This window comes from Strigops habroptila, chromosome 11, assembly GCF_004027225.2.
Source record: "Strigops habroptila isolate Jane chromosome 11, bStrHab1.2.pri, whole genome shotgun sequence".
NCBI lineage: Eukaryota > Metazoa > Chordata > Aves > Psittaciformes > Psittacidae > Strigops > Strigops habroptila.
In genome coordinates, this window is record NC_046360.1 from 23,518,480 (window position 1) to 23,541,427 (window position 22,948).

Sequence of the window (22,948 nt, forward strand, 5' to 3'; positions counted from 1 at the left end):
AGCACTGCTTTGGAGGGCAGGATGCTGCGGCGTGCAGGGGAAATGGCGCTGGGCAGGGCTCGCCCAGGGGCCGGCAGGTCCCGGGACAGCGGGATGCAGAGGACTGGAACAGGGCCGGGATCACCCGTCTTCCCTGGGATTGGGGCTGGGGGTCACGGGGGGATCAACGGCGAGGGGGGAGCGGCAGAAGGAGCGAGGTGGGGCTGGGAGAAGAGCCCCGCTCCCTGCCCAAGGAGTTGCCGTGTGTGGGAGGCGGTTTCTCGCCGGAGCCGCAGCTCTCACAAAGCCGCCGGCTCGCCCGGGCTCGGCTCCCCGCTGCCTCCCGCCGCCCCGGGCCGCCCCCCGCAGCCCGCCTTGGAAGACAAAGGAGGCACGGCGCTTATCTATTCGCTTCCTTCCCGGGGCCGCCAGGAGGGCGGTGGGCGCCGGAGGCCAACCGAGCCGCCCGCGGCTTCTCACGGCTGGGCGCCGCCGGCACGGAGCAACAAAAGGCCGGAGCTGGAGGTGAGCGATGGGGGCGGCGGCGGGGCTCGAACCCGCGGTACCGGGCGATGGGCGGGGCTGGATGGGCGGGGCTATGCAAATCACGCCCCCCCCCCCAGCGGCGAGCTCACGGGCTGCGGCGCCCAGTCGGGGCCGGGCTGCTGCCCCGCCCCGCCCCGCCCCGCCCCGCCGCCGCCGCCGCTCACGGGCCGGGGCCGGCAGTCGCGATGGCGGGGGGCCGCGGGTGCCGGGCGCGGCGTTGAGCCCCGCCGCCCTCCACACCCCAGCCGCTGGCACCCGCAGAGGTAAGGGCGGGGAAGGGCAGCAGAGCGGGGCCCCCGTGCGGGGTGGAGGAGCCCCAGCAAAACTTTCCGCCGCTCGGAACTCGCGTGTGTCCCCCCCGCGCCGTAACTTACCGGTGAAGTGGGCAGGTTGGTGGCTGCAGTCCGGCGGTGGGACCGCAGAGATGAGCTGGTGGCGACATCGGGTGCTTTACAACAGCCCCCCCTTCCAGCTTCGCGGGCGGCGGTGCCGGGGTGGGGGGCGTCTTTGCGGTGACCCCCACCACCGAGAGCTGTTGGCTGGGCAGGCGCGTCCTGCTCCGGGGCCGGGGGAGTGTCCCCGGGGGACACGGTGCACGCAGGGGCCGGAGGCTGGCGGGGCACTCCTAGTGCAGGGCAGGCTGCGGCAGGGCTGGCGGGTGCTCGAGGAAGCGGTGCTGGGGAGGGGACACACGCCTGAGCCCCCAAGCACCGCGGGGCGCGCAGCCGAGGGCCGCCCGCTGGGACCCCGGTCGCAGCCGGGGCTGGGGCACAGAGCGGGCAGAGCGCGGGGGATCGGGGGCTCTCCTGGGGCCGGGCCGGGCGTGCCCGAGGGCCGGAGGCGCAAAGTTGTGCAAAGTTATTTCCCGGGTGCGGGGGGCCGCGCTGCGCGGGCAGCGTCATGATTTCATTTTATTTCTGATTATTTTTCCGCCCTTCCCGCCGGTGGCATCGCGCATTCGGGCGCCGTGGCCGCGAGGAGGGGCAGGCTCCCCTCCCGCTGCCCATCCTGCATGTGTTCCTGTGTTCCTTTTCTCTCCCAAAACGTTTCCTGCTCTCTAGGCTGGCTCCTGAGGCCGCTGGGACCAGGCGTGCGGGCAGCCCGATCTCGGAGCCCGCCGAATTCCCCTCTCAGCCCCGGGTCTCGGCCCCCCAAAGGCGTCCCCGTTCCAGCCAAGGAAACCTTTCCCTAATTGCTTCGGCTCGGCGGCGCTCGGTTGACCGGCCTGGGAGGGGGGATAAAGCCGAGCGGGATTTTGATCATCCTTCGGCAGCACCAGCAATGGCCAAACTTTAATTGCCAAAAAAACCACCCCAGCCCCAGCCAGCCCGGGTGCTGGGGGAGAGGAACGTGGCCGCTCTCGCCCCTGGAGTTCTCAGTTTCCCTGGAGTGCAGATGACCCTGGAAATAGAGATTTCCTGGCCAAGGTGCACTCCAATGGGCCATTTCCCTTTCTTGCTTCCTTGGAATTTGCCTTTCCCGGCCGGGCCTGGGTGCCCCCCGCTCGCCGCCGGCCCTTTCCCCCCCTCCTCGCCCTGCGCTCGCTGCGCTCCCCTCCTCTCCCTCTTTTCCTTTGTTTGCCATCTCGCTCCCTGTCTCTGACGCGTACGCCGCTCCATCCAAATGCAATAGTGGGATTTGCCAGAATTATTTCCTAAAGCTGCCGGGGAGAAGGGGGGAGATTTGGATGGAGCGGGGGGGGTTATTTAACTGCAACCAAATGGAGTTTTGGCTGGCAGGAGGAACTGGGGGCTCGGGCTGTCCCGGCCCGGCGCTGATGGGAAGGGCAGAGCCTGGGAATGGGTGGGAGAAGGGGGGGCAGCCTGGAAGGGGACCGAATGCCAGTACAATGGAGCAGAACTGGGTGTGCTCGGGGCGGAATAGAGCAAATCGAAATATTTACTGACTCCAAAGGCAAAAGTGAGAAATAAGATACTGAGCCCCCGGGAATGGCGATGCTGCTGCGCTCCGGGGCTTGCCCCGCTGCTCGAGGAAGCGTGTCTCTCGAGGGGCCCGCATGCCGGTGACAGTGCTGCTGCCCTCGTCCTGCTCAGGGCTGGGGCCGGTATGGTGTGTGCTGGGCACCCCGGGAGGGGCCAGCCAGACCACCCGGATGGGCTGCGGGCAGAGCCCCGGGGTGCGGGGTTGCCCCTTTTGCAGCTCAGCATCCCTCTCCCGTGTGCCCCAAAGGGTTTCCGGCCATCCACCCGGCACGTTTGTGTGTTCCTGTGCCCCGTGGGGCAGTGCGGTGGCAGCTGGCAGAGCCATGGAGGACATGTCCCCATGGGGGTGGCAGAGTGGGGACCCCCTAGCGCAGAGGCTGGGGTTCCTTGGATGCCCGAGCCCACCTGGGTACCAAGGCACAGTGCATCCCACCCCGGTGTGCAGCTCCCTGGGGATGTGAGGGGCTTCCCACTGCAGACCTCCTCCCAGATCCTGCCCTGAGCCCCCTGGAGCCCCCCGGAGCCCCCCCTCCCCAAGGTGCTGCCTTGGGAGAGGGAACAGGGCCCGAGGGGACGGTCCCTTGGTCGGGCGTGCTGAGGGCTCTGTGCTGTGCCGTGCCGGGGTGCGTGTGTGGCTTGCTGGAGGCAGCTTGGCGGACACCGCTCAGTGCCGGAGCCCCAGGGAGTCCAGCTGCCTGGCACACAGGCAGGGCTTTTTTTTTTTTTATTTTCTCCCTCTTTTTCTTCCTCTTTTATTTATGAAGGGGGGGAAAAAAAAAAAAATCCCTTTTTTTTTTTTTTTTTCTGTACGTTCTTGGAATAATGAAGTCCAGATTTCCTTCATGTTGGAAAGATTTGATCCCGGCTCTGTTTGCTGTGGCTCTGCTGGGGGCTGGGAGGAGAGGTGGGGAGAAGAGGGCTGGGAATGGGACCCCTCTGGGTGCTGGGGTGGGGGGAGCCAGCGCGGCGGCGGGGGGGGATGCTGCAGGCTGGGGGGGTGAGGAGGATGCTCCTCACCTGGGCAAGGCTCGCCGGCTCGTCTGGAGGAGTGTGCTGCAGCCTCCAGCACCGCGCTCGCCTCGCCCTGCACGCTTGGCTTGGCACCCACGGAGGTGAGGCTGGGCACCCCCTATTCCTGCCACTCCCAGCCTGAGAGCAGAGTTCGGCTGAGACCCTCCGGGCTGGCTCCATCTCCCCCTGGAGGATGCTGCATGCTGGCGAGCAGCATGGGGAGATGTGGGGCTCGTACCTTCCCGAGGGGATGGTGGGTGCAGCGCACTGACATCCCTCCTCCCTGTGCGCTCTTTGGCAGGCTCGGTCCCCCCACACTCTCCTCGACCCCGGTGCCCAGGTGTGTGCCCACCATGCCCGTGGTCAGTGTCCTCCTCTGGGCCATCCTGCTGACTCTGGGCTGGCGGGCTGCCCACGCCAAGGACCACGGCTTCGGCTTCGCCACCCCCAGGGTCCAGCTCTCCTTCAAAGGTAAGAGTCCGTGGGGGCAGAGAGGGACCCCAAGAATGTGGACAAGACCAGGGGCACCCCAGTCCAGGCTGCTCCTCCTTGCCTTGGGGGGACACCAGCAGGCTGCACCCCCAGAAATCTCTGTGTGCTGAGCTCCCAATCTGCCCCCCACCCCCAGTCTGTAGGGCTGCTAGCCAATCCAGTTCCCCCAGTGTGCTTCCCCTTGTGGGTGAGTGGCTCCCTCTGTCTGGCAAAGCTGGGTGCCAAGGTGCAGGGAGTCCCCCGGCTGCACCCCGAGTCCAGACAGCAGATTGACGCCGCCGACCCCCCCTGGCTGGTATTAATGCCTGGGAGCTGGCAGGGAGCCGGCAAAAGGCAGGAGGGGAGGATGCTGTGCGGGGGAAAGGGGCTTAACCCTTTGATACCGGGGCTGCCTGACCCACCCAGCTCACAGTGGGAGCTGAGGGGGATCCCCTGGTTCAGCTTTGGGATGCATGTTGGCAGAGGGGTTGGTCCTGAGTGCCTGTGTTGAAGATGCTGAATGGAGTGGGATGGGGGGCAATGAGGCAGGTTGCAAACCTCGAGGAGCAGAAAAAAACTGGCTCTGCCGACGCGTTGTGTCCAGCCCCAGGGCTGCACTTCCATGCATCCCAGCCCAGGGACATGTGTCAGGAGGGTGACAGGCATGTGGAGCCTCCTGTCTGCCTCCCCTTGGGGTCCTGGGGGACGTGAGCTGCCAAGGAGAGCTGGTGCTGCCTGCCTTGCACAGTGCCTTTGCCCCTGTTCAGGTACCAAATCCATGAGCCCAGGATGCAGTGGCAGAGCTGGTGGTGAGCGCAGCAGCTCTGGTCCAGCAGAGCCTGACAGGAGGTGCCGGGGGGGCTGATGGCAACATGGCACAGGCAGGGTGAGACACTGGTATAAAGGCTGGTCTCAGCAGGAAAAATGGCTGGTATGAAGAGGCTGGGGACAAGTCTGGGCTGGAAAGGAGTGAGCAGTTCCTCCCTGCACGGCAGACACTGCTTTGCCTCTCCAAAAGGCGGTTTTGGTGGGGTTTTGGGGGCTGCTGGGGCACTTTGGCCACTGCTGTTTCCTGCCCAGAGATGCATCCCTTGTCCCGGCTCCAAGTGTCTTCCTCATGGCCACAGTGAGGGGAGGCTTTGGTGAAGCCCTGGCTGGACCCTGCGCAGGCCGCCCCGGCGAGGTGTGTGTTAATGCCTGTCGCCGTCCCACAGCCACCGGCATGCCCGGGAGTGGGATTAATTCCGGATAAGCATGGTTGGGCCTGTTGTGCTGTGGGTGAGGGCTGCTTTGGGGTTGGTGTTTTGTCCCTAGCTGGGTGGAGCAGAGGTCACTGGCTGTGCCCAGGGGACCAAGTGCCTGTGTCGGGAGCTCCGGTCCTTCCTTCCGCCTGGGGTGGTCTGGCAGGGCCCCCCCTGCCCTTGCTGCCCAGAGAGGGATTTGCAGTGGGAGAAGGGCTGGTTTGCACTGGCATATGGAGAAAGAAGCACACTGGGATTGGGAAGGGATGTGCTCACCCCTTCCTTGCCCATGCTCTTGTAGTGTGATGGCAGAGAATTAACCCAGGGTCTTCCCTGAGGGCCAGCCGGGAGCTGCATGCTGAGCTTCTGGCGAGCAGCTTCCCCCAGTTGATAATTGCCCAGAGCCTCCTTGAAGCCAATGGGCTTCGCTTCCCGGCTGGTTCCTTCTCTTGCGTGGGTAGCCTGGTCCAGTACCCAAATCCCTGTCTCCAACCCCCTGGGGGCAGCTGCAGGCAGCGGGGCTGGATGTGATGGGAGCCGGGCTGTGGGACACTGGTGTGGTGAGTTGGGCTGGGCTCTGCTGGCAGAGATGTGGCCATTGTACTGCAGGGGACCTAGTGGCCATTGGTGTGGGCTGGAGGGGTGCCGCTGGGGTTGGGGTGCAGGTCCCCACCATCAGCATCCTTCATGCTGAAGGCTGGAGCATCTCCGTGTGATGGGGCAGCTGTGGCCTCACGCTGGTGCCTGGTGGGGAGCTGGGAAGGAGCTGTGTGTCCCCGTGTCTGCCCCCCCCACCCCACACTGCCTGGAGCCCTGCCAGCCCCGGGAGCGTCTCTGGGTTTGTTTGCCTTTGCTTGCTATCGCGCGCCGGAGGTTTGTCGCAACTCCTCGGGGCCTGCGTCATCCTCCACGGAGCCCCATCGTCTCTGAGTGCTGTGAAAGAAATAATACATAAAATAAGGAAGCCATAGGAAAGGAGCGGGAGCCAAGCTCCCTCACCCTGCTGCAGGGTGATGGGCTGGGCAGGGTCATCCCCCAGTCCTTGCCCCCATCCCATGACCCCCATAGTCCCTGTCCGTCTGTCCTCCTTCTCAAGGCTTTCCTGTCCGTGTTCTGGCGGGAGGAAGGTGACCGGCACGGAAAGAACAGTGCTGGGAGCGGCTCCGGCATGGCTCCCTTTTGCCAACAGCTCTTCCCAGATCCCAGCCCGGTGCTGGCCAGAAATAGGGTGGATATTTTTAATCACCTCCTTGCTAACAATTCCCCCCCTTCTCCCATACACATACTGTGGCCCCATCTCCTCCTAACCTTCCTCTGGGCTGGGGGCTCGGGCACCAGAGAACTTGATGCTTTCCCGACGAGGACACAGGAGGTGACGATGATGATGATGGTGATTCATGCCTCCATGTCCTGCTGCCCGTCCGGCATGGGAAAAGCATGCGGGAAGGAAGGGTGGGCTCTCGCCCCGCATCACCGCGGGAAGCTCTCGAGGTCAGGGCTCTCCATGGGGCTTCAAAGGGGGAGCAGCCATGACAGCACCTCTCGGAAAAGCAGTGGCAGAGGTCCAGCCATGGGGCAGCCCTGGCCGGGAGGGGCTGGGTGAGAGGCAGGGCAGTTCCTGCAGGGGGAAAAAATCACTTTAAAAAGGATAAATCAAGCAGTTGAGTCTCCTGTTGGCTCCGCTGCCAGCCCCCTGCCTGACCTCGCTCTTGGATGCCTCGTGCCTCAGTTTCCCCTCCTGCCCCGCTGGCATCTCGGCTGGGGGCCATCGGCACGCTTGATCCGGGCCGGGGGGTGGCAGATGGCTGGAGGGGAGCCCGGCAAGGGGCCGTGTCCCCAGGCCCATCCTGGCGCCCTCCTAAGCTGCTGCAGCTGTGGGCACTGCTTGGTAACAGTGGGCTGGGATAAACATGGGGGGACACGGGGGGGCATAGGCAGGCCCAAGGGCATAGGGACAGCCAGACCTGGGGATGTGCTGGGGGGGGCTGGCGCCGTTGATCCCCATCCTGGCATGGGTTGGGGGTGCACCAAACCCCTATGCTGCTCCTCGGACCCCTCAAAGGTGGAGGGAATGCTGCAGTCCTATCCTGTGCCTTGGGGGATGGGGACATGGGCCTGAGCCCTGTGACCCCTAAGAGGATTTCTTCAGCTGGGGTGATGGGGGGCTGCAGCAGCCCACCACTGTGCCGGGACCGGCTGCTGCTGGGGATAAGCCCCCCAGGCTCCAGCCACAAACCTCCATAAGCTCCTTAAAACCCCACGCCCAAAAAACCCTCATGTGATTCCAGCCCCCCCAAGCCAATATCTAATAAGCTCATTATCCCTCAAATTAACACCACTCCTTCTGGAGCAGCACAGCCAGCATGGTCCTTTCCTAGGGTCCTGGTGTGTGTCATCCCCCAGTCCCAGCTCCAGTGCTGTCAGCCCCTGCCCAGAGCACCCCCGGCTGCTGCTCTTTCCCGCTACCTTTTTGGCACGGAGCAAATGGCCTGAAAAGCAGCTGCATTCCTGCCCGGCACCTTGTCTGGTGCTCGGGGGCTGCAGAAAGAAATAATGTCAAAAAAATTTTAAACAAAAGCCCCAAAGGCAGTGGGTAGGGACCCCTCAGCTCAGCTTTTTGTTTTTGGGGAGATTAAAGTGTTTTTCCTGAAGCCGTGCTCCTTACCAAGGAGGTTTTCCTGCTGCTGGAGCATCCTGTGGCCCAGCTCCCACTGGGGACCGGGGTCACTGCTGCCCAGTGATGCTCGGTGGTGCCGGGGCCCCCCCTGCTCACGATGCTGCTGGGGCACGTGTCCCCCCCCCCCCCCCCCCAGCGCTTGGGGCAGGCTCCAGGCTTCGCGGGATGAATCAGCGGTTTCAGATGAAAAAATGTGGGTTTTCTTTTTTTTTTTTACGTCTTTTTTTTTTTTCTTGGCCTGTGCCCAACTGGCCGGGCGGCGATGGGGGGAGCACCCGGTCGGCCCAGCTTTCATCCCGAGGGATTTGATCCGGTCAGCCATGGCACCTGCCGTGAGTGCCGGCCGGGGCGATGCTCCCGGGGGGGCTGGAGACGGTCTGGGGTGGGATGCAGTGAGCGGAGCCGGAGCCATTTCATCTTCCAAGCCCCAGCAAGGCGGCTTTGGTTTCCTCCCACCTGTGAATCGGTTAAATGGGAAAAGAGCTTGGCTGGGGGCCACGGAAACTCTCTTATTACATGTAATTAGCTTAATTACATCATAAATAACCCATCAAGGGGTAGCGGAGTGACGCTCAAACAAATAAGCAATTCTGCTTTCATCGGGCGACCCACCCAGCTCTTTGATCAACCCGAATAACAACAAATGCTTTAGACACTCGAGGGGATGCATCCAGTCCCCCATCCCTCTCCCAGCATTGCTCCCCATCACTCCCCTCCACCAGCTACCCAAGGAGCTGCATCCCAGATTTCAAGCAGGGAAAAAATTAGGGGGGAGCATCCCCCAAATTTGGGGCATGCTTATAATTTTGTGGGATAAAATGCTTTGGGATGGAGCTGGGATTTATTCCTGCTTGGCCAGGCTCCCTTGGGACCAGCGCTGGGCTTATCCATCGGCATTTGGAGTGAATTCATTCGTCCCTGTGCAAAGAAAGGGCTCCCGAAAGGCGCTGCCTCTGCCAGCCGGGGGGAGAGCGGTTATTGAATATAAACACGCCGTGTAATTTACATGCTAATTATGTTGAATGCGCTACAAGCCCATAATTAGAAACTAATTAGGTGAGAGCGCCTGTAATTGGTTTTGGGGGGTGCAGCGATGGTGCACTATTGTGCACCTGGGGAGGTGACTGGCTCTGGTCCTTACGGCATTAAATCTTCGTGCCGGCGCCCTGGTGATGCTGGGGGATGGGATCAGGGGGGTTTGGGGGCTGGGGTGGGGAGTGAGCAGCCCACTGGATGCTCGGTTTGTCGAAGGCCCCCAATATCTCCCCCTTGCTTTGGAGATCAGCACCACTTTTCGTGCCGATGGGTAGGGACCGGGTGGGGGACGGTGGTGGCAGCCAGCAAGGGTGGAGGTGGGGGCAGCTGCCGGAGCTGTAGATTCATCCCGAATTTGGCATTACGGGGAGAGTGTGGCTTTGCAGAGGATGTAATCGGGTGGTGCTGCTTGCCACCGCAAGCCGAACATCGCCGGTTCCTGGCCGCCGGCATCGCTCGAGGGCGCCGGGTAATTAAGTCTCAACGCCCGAGGCCACCAAACGATGCCGGGGAGGCGAGTCTGGGGAAGGGGGGCTCGGTGAGGAGCTCCGCGGGATGCTGCGAGGGGACGGTCCCCAGGGAGGCCACCCTGGCTGCGATGCCGGGCAGCTCCCGGCTCCGGTGCTGGGCAATTAAAATGGGATTAGGCTCCCGGCCAGCCGGGGAAGCTCTGCTGGTGCCGGGGCTGGCAGCGTGGATGCAGGAGGGAATAAGCTCATCAGGACACATCGGCTAACGAGGCGGCTTCAACAGCCCCGCGGGGGCCCCTGCCCTGCTCTGCTCTGTCCCCAGGGACCCGCTGCGGCTGCCGGGGGCAGGTTTGGGGGCACAGTGGCAGTGGGGGATTAGGAGGGGAGGGCGGGGGGGTGTCAGTTTGGGAGGTCAGAGGTTGGGGCAGGGCTTGCCCGCCCCTCCATCCCCCTTGGAGAGGGCGTCACGGGGCAGTGGGTCCGTCACCGCCTCGCTTTGGGGGTGCCCGCTCTGATCGCTGTGCCGTGGGGGGCTGAATGGCTCCCCTTTGTGCTGCTGGTCTTGTCCCCTGCTGAGTCCTGGGGCCCACCATCCTGATGGATGTGGGATATTTGGGACCATCACTGGTATAGGACCCTCCGGCACCAGTGTCCTGGCACTGCCTGGCTCAGCCCCAGGGTCCTGGCCGGGAGGGTGAGGATGGGAGCATGTCCCCAGGGAGGTCGGACATGGTGTCCCCAGGCCAGGCAGCGGTGGCAGATGTGGGGTTGTCCCAGTGTGGGGGCTCCTGCCCAGTTTAACCACCATCCCCACTGTGCCTGCATCAGGGCTGTGTCTGCCCCAAGCACCATGGCTGGGTGCATAGTTCCAGCACTGGGTCCCTGGGCTGGGGATGAGCTCTGCTGCATCACCTACAGCTGGGGCCGTGCTGCCCTTTCCTGGCTCCTGACCTCCAGCCTCACAGCAGCACCCCTGGGGTGGGGAAAGCTCCAACAAATTCACCCTGTGTCCCCAGGGCACTGCATGAGACACACGCATGCACACACACATGCACACACCCACCGCATCAGACACACGTGCACACACATGCAGCGTGGGGCACATACATACACATGCAGTGTAGACTGTACATGCACACACACATATGCTGATGGGGCACAGGCATGTACACACACGTGCACACACCCACCGCATCAGACACACGTGCACACACATGCAGCGTGGGGCACATACATACACATGCAGTGTAGACTGTACATGCACACACACATATGCTGCATGGGGCACAGGCATGCACACACACGTGCACACACCCACTGTGTGGGACACGTGCACACACGTGCAACATGGGGCACATACATGCACATGCAGTGCACACTGTACGTGCATGCACACACATGCGTGCACATTATGCTATACACACATGGTGCATGGGGCACACACATGCACGCACATTATATGCTATACACACACACACTGCAGCTGCAGGCCATGGAACAGGCAGGGACCAGACACACTGCGCCACGGCACAGGCAGGGAATGCCGGGACAGGCAGGGAGCATCTGGAGCCCAGATGGGACAGGCAGGAGGAGGAGCATGCTGTGGGTGGGCAGTACCCCCAGCCCCCCATCCTTTGCCACCCCACGTCTGCCATGGCGGGGGACACCCTCCTGCCCGCAGTGCCTCTGCATGCCCACCATGCTCTCCCCATCCATCCAGCCCCTGGCAGGCAGGCAGTCCCCAGGCTGAGGGGAGGTTGATTTCACCTCCTGTGATGCCATTTCCCACAGCCTGCCCCGGTGGCTTCCACCCCGTGTGCCCGGCACGTACTGGCCTCACCATCATGGCTGAGCGGCGCTGAGCAAGCTGTGGATGTCCCTCCGTGGGGCTGGGGTGCACTGGGGGCTATGGAACAGAGCGGGTTCTCCCAGTGACACCGGTGGGCATGGATCTGGCTGTGCCTGGACACCCCTGTGCCCCCTTGGTGTGGGCTCCCATGGAGACCCTCGTTATCCCTGGCCAGGATGCCCACCCTGCCAGCCCCACAGCCCACCCCTGGGGTGCCACGCAGGAGGTCCCCAGGGCTGTGTGAGGGGATTCCTGGCACTGCTGGGGTGCCAGGGTGCAGGGCACAGCCCCCTCCATCCCTGTGCCCAGGATGGGAAGGGACCCTGGGGACATCCATGGGGCACTGCCAGCCCCTCATGGGGTCAGGGAGATCTGCAGATGCTTGACATTGTGGTTGGGAACGGCACCAGGCGGCTGGAACCCTGACTGGTCCTGCTTGGAAGCTGGTGTGATTTTCTTGCTACTGACCTGCAGGACCCCACTCTGCTCCCGCCGGGGATGGGGGGTCCCTGAGGGGTCCCTGACCCCAGTCCAGCACCTGGTGCCTGCATGGATGGGGCCTCAGTTAAGGAACAAACTCTGCAGGGTGGGGATGCTCATAGGGTGAGCATCCCATGGAGTGGAATCTGATGTTTGGGAATGACATTCAAAGGGGGTGACACATCCAAAAGGGTGACATCTGGGGCAGATGGCACCCCATGCATCTGACATCCAGTGGATGGGGGTGGCATCTGATGGCTGTTGATGGTACCCAAAGAGGGTGACACCTCCAAAGGCAGTAGCATCTCCAAAGGAGGAGGCATCTGAGGCAGATAGTGTCCCATGGAGTTGGCATCTGATGGCTGTTGGTGGCATCTAAAGAGAATGGCACCTCCAAAGAGAGTGGCGTCTCCAAAGGGAGTGGCATCCAGTGCAGATGTGATCCCATCTGTGATCCCATGGAGGTGGCGTCTGATGGCTGGGTGGCATCCAAAGGGAGTGGCACCTTCAAAGGAGTGGCACCTCCAAAGGGGTGGCGTTCAGGGCAGATAGTGTCCCAAGGGGGTAGAGTCCTCTGTCTCGTTGATGCCCTGGCTCCTGCTGCGTGGTCCTTGGCACGGGCCCACATCATCTGCAGCACTTCTGCCTTCCATCTGGCTGCCTCATTGCACTTGTGAATATTCATGACCCTCATTATCCTCTTTCACTCGTTGCTCCCACACTCGGGCTAAAAATAACTTCCAAGGGGGGGATGGGGTGTGCGGGGCGGGGGAAGGCTCGTCCCCTCCCCGGGAGATGGCTCCTTGGGGTCCCAGCTCCCCATCCAAGCAGCCTGGCTGGGACATGAGGTCACAGGGCAGGAGAGGGACAACGCTGGAGCTTTTGGGAGCTGTGGGCTCTTGGATGGGGTGCCAGGAAGCTCCCCCTTCCAGCCCCATCTCGGGGGGGACCTCCACTCCCTGCTGTGGAGAGCTGGGTCTCCTGAGCCTAGATCCTGTTATCCCCTTCTCTGGCCGCTCTTGGTTGTCCAACCAGCCATGAACATCTCCATTGTCCCATGTTCTGCACAGAGGTGGCAGAATCATGGCGCTCATGGAAGGGGAGTTGGGCACCATGGCCTGGAAGGTGGCATCTCCTTTCGCAAGATGTCCTCTGGCCAGGACCAAGCTTGGACTTGGCAGGGATGCACCAGAGAAGGTGGGGGTCCCTGGGATGCTGACACCTTTGCCCCCACAGGGCTGAAGGCGACAGGCACGGCGCACTTCTTCAACTTCCTCCTCAACTCCAGTGACTACCGCATCCTGCTGAAGGACGAGGACCATGACCGCATGTACGTGGGCAGCAAGGACTACGTTCTCTCCTTGGACCTGCACGACATCAACCGCGAGCCCCTCATCGTAAGCTGCCATCGCAGGGCTGGGTGCAGGCAGAAGGGGGACAACCAGGGGGTGTTTCACATGCCAAGCGTTCAATGGGCATCGCTGGTGGTGGTGGGGAAGAGGTGGAGCCAGGCAGGAGCTCTGATCTTCCCTGGGCTGGTATCTCTGCAGATCCACTGGCCCGCATCCCAGCAGAGGATCGAGGAATGCATCCTGTCGGGCAAGAACAGCAATGTGAGTGGCCATCATGAGCACCCTTTTGGTAGCAGTGGGAGGCCCAGTGGCCAGCACTGGAGGGGGGTTCGTGTCCTACCCTGGAAAAGCCATCCCCTGGGTCCCCTCGCTGCTTCCTCCTGCCAGTCAGGGTTGAGCCCTCCTGTTTGCCAGCTCATGGCCTGTGCCAACCCTGACCCGTGCTGTCCCATGCCACATGCCATCCCATGACCCATACCAAGCCATGACCCATGCCATCCCATGACCACAGTAACCCATTGCCCAACCCCAACCCATGGCCCCTCACTGGGGTTGTCACCTCCTCCTTTGCTTCCCAGGGGGAGTGTGGCAACTTCATCCGCCTGATCCAGCCCTGGAACCGGACCCACCTCTACGTGTGTGGCACCGGCGCTTACAACCCCATCTGCGCCTTTGTCAACCGTGGGCGCAAAGCTCAGGTGAGGGGCGGGAGGGACAGGGGGGCTTAGCTGGTGCCTGGCCCAGCAGTGCTGGCTCAGCTGGGTGCAGGAGGGTGGCATAGCTGGTGTTGGGATGGTTGGGGGACAGAGGGCTGGGGGGCAATGGCAGACTGGAGGGTGACCGTGGCTAATGGTACTGTGCTGCCGAGCGGGGCCAAGCCATCTCTGCAGACCGAGACCTCCTCTCCACGCTGGAACTGGGCTGCCCTGGCTGGACACCGATGCTGGCTTCCATGTAATGTGCCCTCCCACCTTGCTGGCTGCAGCTGCTGCTGGATCTCCACCAGGACAAGGGACATGTGCCCCCCTAGCTTCCCACCTGCCGCCAGGCTGCTGAGCCCCTCACCATGGATGTGGAGGATGTCCAGCACCGGACCAGTGCTGGCATTGCACAGGGAAAACCATGGCAGTGGCAGTGCCAGAGCATGAGGCCATGGCAGGGATGTCCCTGGATGGATGGCACCAGGCCCTGAGGACCACAGCATGCAGCAGAGGGTGGCGTTGAAGACACATGCAGCCAAGCTGGATGCACAGTGGACAGAGGAGTGCTTTCAGGACAGACCTGGAAGGGAGCTGGTCTCTGCAAGTAGCAGCATGGTTGTCCCAGGGGGCCTTGAGCCCTGCAAGGTGTCCGTCCCCTCTGTGCTGGGTGGCAGGTCCCAGGCTGTGTCCTCTCCTGTGGCTGGAGTGAGCTGGGTGCCAACAGCCCGAGCCAAAGGAGGATCATGGTGCTGGACATGGAGGACATGGAGGGTGGGCATCAACCCTGGTTTCCCCAGGGCATAGACACCAAGAGATGTGGCTGCTGCTTGGGCCCCTACAGATTGGGACTGGACTGGGGCCAGATAAGGACTGGACTGGGACTTGACTGGGCAGTGGCAGCTTTAGAGGAGGACCAGGGTGCTGGTGCAGTTGAGGACATCATGGCGTGTCCCCTCCATCAGAGCCAGCAGCAGTGCGGCAGGGACAGCTGGTTCCAGTGACCCCATGGTGCTGGCAGCTTCCCCCATGCCACAGCTTGTCACCAAAGTGTTGCTTCTCTGCACAGGGCGCTGACATCCGTCAGGTGCTATCTTTGTGTCCCTGGGTGTGAGCCCAACCTGGGTGGCTGCAGGCAGCCACCTCTCTGCTCTGCCCCATGCCAGGACACTCCAGTTCTGTGGGAGAGAGCAGGATCCATCCTGGAGAAGCTCCTGCGGGAGGCCAGTCCAGCCCGCAGCACCCAGGGAAACCACCAGCACAGGCACCCATCACCCAGTTTTAGGGTCCCCTTCACCTGCCCCTGCCCTGGGGTATCCTCCCCCCTCAGCGCTAACTGTCTGCCCTGCTCCTTTTCCCCAGGGATTCCCGCCGAACCAGCCGGGAGGCCGGGAAAGCAGATCCACCGCCAGCCCCCTCAGCCCGAGACCAGCGCAGAGCAAGGTGGGAACCGGTCTGGGAGCCTGACGCAGCCATGCCCACCTCTCCCCGGGCAGCGCTGGAGCCGCAGGCTCCTTCTTCCCACCGGCATGCTTCCGACCCCCAGGCCGGGCGCCCCATGCCATGGGCATCCCCGCCATCTCCTTCCCTCTCAGCACAGCATCTTCTGGCCACCGGCCTGACATCTGCTCTCCTTCTTTCACTAACTCCTTCCTCCTAGGACACGTACGGGTCCCCATGGAGGACACTGTCAGGGATGGTGGCTCTCATCCCCACTGCTGGCTTTGCCTGGCTCTGGGCTTGCTGTGTCCTTTGGAAGTGGGGTCACGTGTTGGTGGGGCCATGTGTTGGCAGAGCCACAGGGCTTGGGATGTGTTAAGGGGATGATGCCAAGGTGATGTGCAGGACGTGTTTTGGTAGGGTCTACATAAAAATCACTGAGCAGCTATTTTGCCATGCCCTGGAGGGGCTTGTGTCATCCTTGGCTTCTGGGGACACCCAGCCCACCCTGACAGTGTCACCCCCGGAGCCATCCCTTTGGACTAACATGGGTCAGTGCATGGGCTGGAGAACGTGTGAGACCTGGACCCCCCTACCCATCCCTCTGTCCCTTGGCCCCTCCCCTCTGAGAGGGAGTAGTATTTGGGCAGAGGCCATGAGCATCTTGCTGGCTGTGGGCAGCTCCTGCTGCTGAGTTCCCTAGTGCCAGCTGGGGAAGCACGCTGCCATTTCAACTCCCTCAGGCTCCCCTGGTTCCTCCCTCCCTGCTGGACCTGTCCCCAGCATCTGCAGGAAGAAGCTCCTGGGTGTGTTTCCTGGGCCAGGGCTCCCTGGGGACTGCTAACCCCTGCTTCCCAGCAGCTCTGGTGTGTTTCAAGGCACATGAGCCAAATAGCAGTGCTGGCTCATGTGTGACAGCTCGCAGGCTGCCTGACCAGGAGGGTGAGATGGTGCAACCAGGGCCAGGGCTGTACTGAAGAGCCAGGCAGTTCCCTGCGAGGGTTTGCCCAGCTTGGGAGCAGGGCCAGTGCCGGGCAGAGGTGTTTGTGATGGTGATGGAGGTGCAGGTGGTGCAGTGCAGCGATGAGGACAGCAGAAGCACGGCTGTGCCCATCTCTGTGGCTGGGGTGCTCCAGGAGGAGCTGGTGTGAGCAGTCCCTCTGGTGGGAGATGTTCGTGGTGAGCATCCCGGCTCCCCACTCCCTCCTGCCCTTTCCGGAGCTGGGGGCTCTGCCAGGACACTGCTACCTCTCAATGGAGGGTGGCTGACACCACATCCGTCACCCGTGCATTAAAGCCAGGGCACAGGACCAGCCCAATTTGGTTGCCTGAGGTCCCCCCAGTGCCTAGAGGGGGATGTGCTGCTGCTTCATCCGAGCTCGGGGTTCATATACTGGGGGTGAGGGGTAACTGCCCCCCAACCAGCACCAGCAGAAGACTAGCACTAGTAGAGGATTTTGCGTGCATCTCTGGAGGCAATGTGGGTCTTTTCCCTGGCTGTGGACATGTGACAGTGCCAGGGATGGCTGCGGGGAAGACAGAAGCAACAGTGGGGAGATGGCTTCTAACGGCGTGGGCAAGTCCCCTGGAGCGGGCGCAGCATCTGACCATGATGCCACCCCAGTGGCACCCACTGGAAAATGGGTCCTGACAAGAGGAGCACATCAGGTCCAGCAGCTGAGCTGTGCCAAGCTGTGCCATTGACCAGACCCTGCCTACCAAAGCAGCTGGAGCTGCGTGACCTGCAGCCAGCCAAGCGGTGATGTGCAGCACTACCAGCCAGAGAGAAGAGGCAGCTGGAGTGAGATGTTTGCCCAGAAGCGGACCTGGGGAATGGGTGTCCTGTTTCAGCCTGGCGGCTCAGCCAAGTCTCCAAGTGGTGGAGGGCATGGAGAAGCACCCAGCAACGTTGGAGGAGTAGCTCATGGGAGCTTCAGCTTCTCAGAGACCTGCAGACTCTTGATGTGGTCCATCAGTACCCATCCTCTCTGCTGATCTCCATCCTGGAGGAGGCTGCCTCTCCTGATGGGCTTTGAAAGTGCCACAGGGATGGAGAGGTCAAAGTCTAACCGGCTCCTCCGTTTGCTTCCTTCTCCAGGATTATATCTTCTACCTGGAGCCAGACAAGCTGGAGTCGGGCAAGGGGAAGTGTTCTTACGACCCCAAAGTTGACACCGTCTCTGCGTTAATAAGTAAGTCCTGTAGCTCCCTGGGGCTGGCGCTGCCTGTGTTAGGCAGAGGGAACATGTAGGTGATATGGGGCAGCTCCTCCCACTGTCTTCCTGCATTGCCCAAATATCCCTCAGGAGTGGGGTTCCTGACCCTGCCACTGCTGCCTGCTCCAGCTGTGGATGGCCAGGCACCTGGGATGCCCAGTCCTTGGGCACCTGGCCCAGTGAACTGATTACAGACCAGTGCCCACCTCCCAAGCTCTCTGGGACAGCCACTGGCAGTGGTTCTTGGTTGCCTGGTGACTACCGGCCAGGGCTGTGGAGCTGAGGGCAGTGGGAGAAGACAGGTGGATGGGACTGAGTGGGGGACCCTGGCTGATCTCTGCCCTCTGCAGATGAAGAGCTCTATGCTGGCGTCTACATTGACTTCATGGGCACGGACGCAGCCATCTTCCGCACCATGGGCAAGCAGACAGCCATGAGGACAGACCAGTACAATTCACGCTGGCTCAACGGTGAGTTGGGATGTCATTGGCCCAGGTTCCCTGGGGACCCAATGGCTTCAGCCCTAGAGATGAGACCCATTGTGTCATACTGCATCCTTCTTCCAGGACAGAGACAGTAGCCAGCATGGGCAGGTGGATGGGTGGTGGTGTGGGGCAGATGGATGTGTGAATCGATGGACAGATGGGTGGACAGATGATGGATGGATGAGTGGATGGATGGTTGACAGTTGATGGATGGGTGGACAGATGACAGATGGATGGATGGGTGGATGGATGGATGGATGGATGGATGGATGGATGGATGGATGGATGGAAATCTGGGCAAAAGAGCAGAGAGATAGCTGTGTGGGACAGTGATGGACGTGTCAGGAGCTTTGCTGGACAGCAGGAGCAGCCAACTGGTGAGAGATGGGGCTGGCTCTGCCAGAGTCCGTGCATGGGTTTGTGCAGGACTGAGATGTCAACGATGTCGCCTGCAGTCAGTGACCCCGAGCGTCCATCCTGCCCTCCTTGAAGCACCCCTGCCTACGGGACGGCAGCTGAGTAAACAGAGCAGAGCAGATGGGATGATCCTGCTGGGCCGGGGAGCCGGCAGGGCAGTAACCCGAAGAGGGGGAGCTGTCAGCGCAGGCTGGGCACTGGCTGATGGATGGCAGGGAGAAGCTTCCTGAGAAACTTCCAGGCTATGTGGTTCCTCCCTAGGGGGGAAGACCAGTTCCCACCATCCTGCTCGTAGAGCTGCAGGAGCTTTCCACCCCATGGACCTCAGGGATGCTCCAAGCCCCTTCTGGAGCACCAATGTCCTCCAGAGAGACCTGGTTCCTCAGCCCACCTCTGGTCTAGATCCATCTCTCACCCTGTGACCACAGCAGTGCTTTTCCACGAGCAGGGTGATGCCGGAGGAGAGGGGGCTCAGCATGGGGCAGGGGGTGCTGCTGGGCTGACAGTGCCATGCTGTGCCATGCCGTGCCATGCCATTCCAGACCCAGCCTTTGTCCGAGCTCAGCTCATTCCTGACAGCAGCGAGAGGAACGACGACAAGCTCTACTTCTTCTTCCGAGAGAAGTCGGCTGATGCCCCACTGAGCCCTGGGGTCTATTCCCGCATTGGACGCATCTGCCTGGTATGTGGAGTGCTGGGTGGGCTGGGAGCAGGCAGGCGAGGCAGAGCTGAGCACAGGGGTCCCTATGTTCCAGAATGACGACGGGGGCCACTGCTGCCTCGTGAATAAGTGGAGTACCTTCCTGAAGGCCCGGCTCGTCTGCTCCGTGCCGGGACCCGATGGGATTGAAACGCACTTCGATGAGCTCCGTGAGTGAGCAAGGATGGGGATGGGGGCCTTCTGCACCCCTGTGGACTTTGGGGGCACCCTGGAGGACCCCCTTGCTGCCCCCCACCTCTTAGTCTCCCATGGGGAGCTGCTCTCCTCCCTGTCCTGGTGTCTCTGGGTGCAAGGGGGTCCCTGCCCACCTTCCCTATGGTGACACCACCATCTTTCTGTCCCAAGAGGACGTCTTCATCCAGCAGACTCAGGACACCAAGAACCCTGTTATCTATGCCGTGTTTTCTGCTTCGGGGTGAGTGATGACCCTCCTGGTACAGAGTAGTGGATGAGGGGTTCCAGCTAGGGGGGTCCCGGTGATGGCGGGGTGGTGGGCAGCACCAAGCTGGAGGGTGACAGCAGGTTCTTCCTCCCAGGTCAGTCTTCAAGGGCTCTGCCGTCTGTGTCTACTCCATGGCCGACATCCGCATGGTCTTCAACGGGCCCTTCGCACACAAGGAGGGACCCAACTACCAGTGGATGCCCTACACAGGCAAAATGCCCTACCCCCGGCCAGGCACCGTGAGTACCCCTGGGCACTCATGGGGAGGTGACTCTCAGACCCATACTGGGATACCGGGTTACCAAGTGCTGGTGATGTTTATGCCACAGTGCCCTGGGGGGACCTTCACCCCATCCATGAAGTCGACCAAGGACTACCCTGACGAAGTGATCAACTTCATGCGCGCTCACCCGCTGATGTACCATGCCATCTACCCCACGCACCGGCAGCCACTGGTGGTGCGCACCAATGTCAACTACCGCTTCACCACCGTGGCCGTCGATCAGGTGGACGCGGCAGACGGGCGCTATGAGGTGCTTTTCCTGGGCACAGGTACCCACGCCGCGCACCGCGGGGAACGCAGCATGCTCCGCCGCGGCCCCGGAGGGCACGGCCACCACCGGGGCTGGCCAGAGCACGGTGCCCTCCACCATGCTGGAGCTGGGTCAGGGGCTCAGACCCCCACCCTGAGATCCCTGCCCCTCCTCAAGGCTCCAGCCTGGTTCTTCCCCTGCCCCGGTGCCCAGTTCCCACCCCCAGAGCCAGCAATCCAGCATGATATCTCTCATCCTAGAGATGCCACCATCCAGCCTGGTCCTCCCCCTGCCCCAGAGCCCATCCTACATGCTTCCTCTTGTCCATACTAAGCCCACCATCATCTAGCCTTGTGTCTCCTCTGCCTGATTGCCCATCCTAGAGGCACCAGCATCCAGCCCTGTCCTTCCCCAGCTCCAGTGCCCATTCTGGAGACACCATCATCCAGCATCGTGCTTCCCCTGCTCTAACATGCATCCCAGAGTCTCTGTGATCTATCCTCCTCCTTCCCTGCCCTGCTGTCTGTCCCCAGCTACTGTCTCCACCTTGCCCTGGATGGTGGCAGTCCCTAGCCACAGGCAGTGACCTGAGCTACACCCCAGGCATAGCTGCCTGCTGTGGCAGGAGAGAGATGGGGATGATCTTGGGGGGATCATTCCTCCCCCCAGCCCCAGCAGGGACCCCCTTCCCAGATGGGGAGGACGCAGGTGTCCAGGGGTGGCACTGAACTCCTGGGCATCATGGTGTCTTGCAGATAGGGGCACTGTGCAGAAGGTCATCGTGCTCCCTCGGGATGACATGGAGACAGAGGAGCTCATGCTGGAGGAAATCGAGGTGTTCAAGGTAAGGGCTGGCCTGTCGTCCACCCTCTGCCAAGTGTCATCAACCTGTCCAACCAGCCCCTTGGGACATCAGCCAGTCCCTTGACGCTGCTTGCCCCTGCCTGCCCCAGCTGCCTGCAGGGGGTCTGGGCTACCCACCCTGGGGCTGCAACATGGGCCAGGCAGTCACCCCTGCATCTCCTTCATTTCTGCTCCCATCTAGGTGCCAGCACCCATCAAGACGATGACCATCTCCTCCAAGAGGGTGAGTCACGGCACGTGGCAGGGGTATGGGCAGATCCCATCACAGGCCTGGCTATAGCACTGCCCAGTGTCTCTGCAGCACCTGAGTGGCTCTGGTGTCTCAGCCAGACTCAGTACCGGCAGGCTGCAGCTTATTCTGGGGTGTCTTTGTGGGGTGGGGACGAGACAGCACCTCATCTGTCCTCTCTGTCCCCCAACAGCAACAACTGTATGTGTCCTCGGCCGTAGGTGTGACCCACCTGGCCCTGCACCGCTGCGACGTGTATGGGGAAGCCTGTGCGGACTGCTGCCTGGCCCGGGACCCCTACTGCGCCTGGGACGGCAGCGCCTGCACCCGGTACTCCGCCTCCTCCAAGAGGTATGGGGGGCCGGGGAGTGGCAGGAGGGACCCCCCCGGCCCAGGCTCCCCTTCCTCACCTCCCGCCTCCCCGCAGGCGCAGCCGGAGACAGGATGTGCGGCACGGCAACCCCATCCGCCAGTGCCGAGGCTACAACTCCAATGGTGAGGGAGGGCTGGGGGCCAGCCCACAGCACGGGCATAGCTGGGGGCACACTGAGGGCATGGCAATGGCTGGAGGGGCACATGGGTGGCCTGAAGGGGACATCTATCCGTGGGTGGATGGGCGCCCTGGTGGGTTGATGATAGTGAGGGTGGATGTATGGGTAAAGGGAGAAGAGAAGGAGGAAGGGATGGATGGATGGATGGATGGATGGATGAATACATTGGGGAGGAGGATGAACATGTGTGCATAGATGGATACATTTGGGATGGATGGAACATGGATGGATAGGTGGATATTTTGGGGAGGAGAAGGAGCAGATTTGAATAGGTGGGTGGATGGATGGACGGATGGACAGATGGACGGATGGTTGGATGTACACCCTTGTGGAAGCATGGCTGCACTCGAGGAGGAGCACACTTGCTGGGTGGCTGGGGACCAGACAGACCTGTGGGTGGCAGTGGACAAGAGCTCCTTGTAGAGCCTTGTAGAGTCATTGGTCGGGAGGAGGGCGGCAGGGCAGGGGTACGGAGGCGTGTGACCCGCTGCCCATGGCGCACCCCTGCAGTTAACAAGAACGCAGTGGAGGCTGTGCAGTACGGGGTGGAGGGCAGCACCGCCTTCCTGGAGTGCCAGCCCCGCTCGCCACAGGCCAGTGTCAAGTGGCTGCTGCAGAAGGACAACAGCGACCGGCGGAAAGAGGTAGGGCAGGATGCGGTACCGGGGGGTGCCGGGGGGTGCTGGGCTCCATCTACCTGATATGTGCCTCCTGTCCCCCCCCAGCTGCGGGTGGAGGGCCGGGTGCTGCGGACAGAGCAGGGCTTGCTGCTGCGCGCCCTCCAGCTCACCGACAGCGGCCTCTACTCCTGCACTGCCACTGAGAACAACTTCAAGCACACGGTGACCAAGGTGCAGCTCCGTGTGCTCAGCAGCCGTGCTGTCCACGCCGTGCTGGTGCAGGCAGAGACCCCCCCCGGCCTGCCAGGGGCCCCCACTCCCCGCTACCAGGACCTGCTGCAGCTCCTCACCCAGCCTGAAATGGGACTCCTGGACCAGTACTGCCAGGGCTACTGGCGGCACACAGCCGCCAGCCCACCACAGCCACTGGCTAGCCTCAAAGCCAAGGAGCAGCAGGACCAGAAGAAGCCTCGAAACCGCCGGAATCACCAGCCAGAGACCTACGGGCATACATGAAACCATCATAAGGAACTTTGCTAGCACAAGTGGTCTATTTTTCCCCCCTTTTAATATTAAAAATATCTATAAATAAATATATATATATATATACATCCATGCACACACACACACGCAGACACACTTGCTCCCCGCTCCCATGGGAGGTGGTATTTATTTGTA

General features: G+C 61.9%; 1 protein-coding gene across 4 annotated transcripts; it reads left to right on the forward strand.

Annotated features, from left to right (window-relative positions):
- Nucleotides 1–398: 398 nt before the first annotated feature.
- Nucleotides 399–22,879, forward strand: LOC115614139 (semaphorin-3F-like). 4 transcript variants are annotated; one of them, XM_030500498.1, is made up of 19 exons: nt 399–504; nt 3,781–3,950; nt 12,939–13,099; nt 13,253–13,315; nt 13,633–13,752; nt 15,115–15,195; nt 17,291–17,384; nt 17,759–17,878; nt 18,853–18,992; nt 19,066–19,180; nt 19,377–19,446; nt 19,568–19,712; nt 19,803–20,025; nt 20,762–20,850; nt 21,052–21,093; nt 21,293–21,450; nt 21,527–21,594; nt 22,161–22,294; nt 22,376–22,879. In XM_030500498.1, the coding sequence occupies exons 2-19, from the start codon at nt 3,833–3,835 to the stop codon at nt 22,784–22,786; spliced, it is 2,352 nt and encodes a 783-aa protein (XP_030356358.1). In that variant the 5' UTR covers nt 399–504; nt 3,781–3,832; the 3' UTR covers nt 22,787–22,879. The 4 variants fall into 4 exon arrangements, with proteins under 4 accessions (XP_030356358.1, XP_030356359.1, XP_030356360.1 ...); XM_030500497.1 differs by lacking the exon at nt 399–504 and adding an exon at nt 706–788; XM_030500499.1 differs by lacking the exons at nt 399–504; nt 15,115–15,195 and adding an exon at nt 650–788.
- The last annotated feature ends 69 nt before the right edge of the window (nt 22,880–22,948 follow it).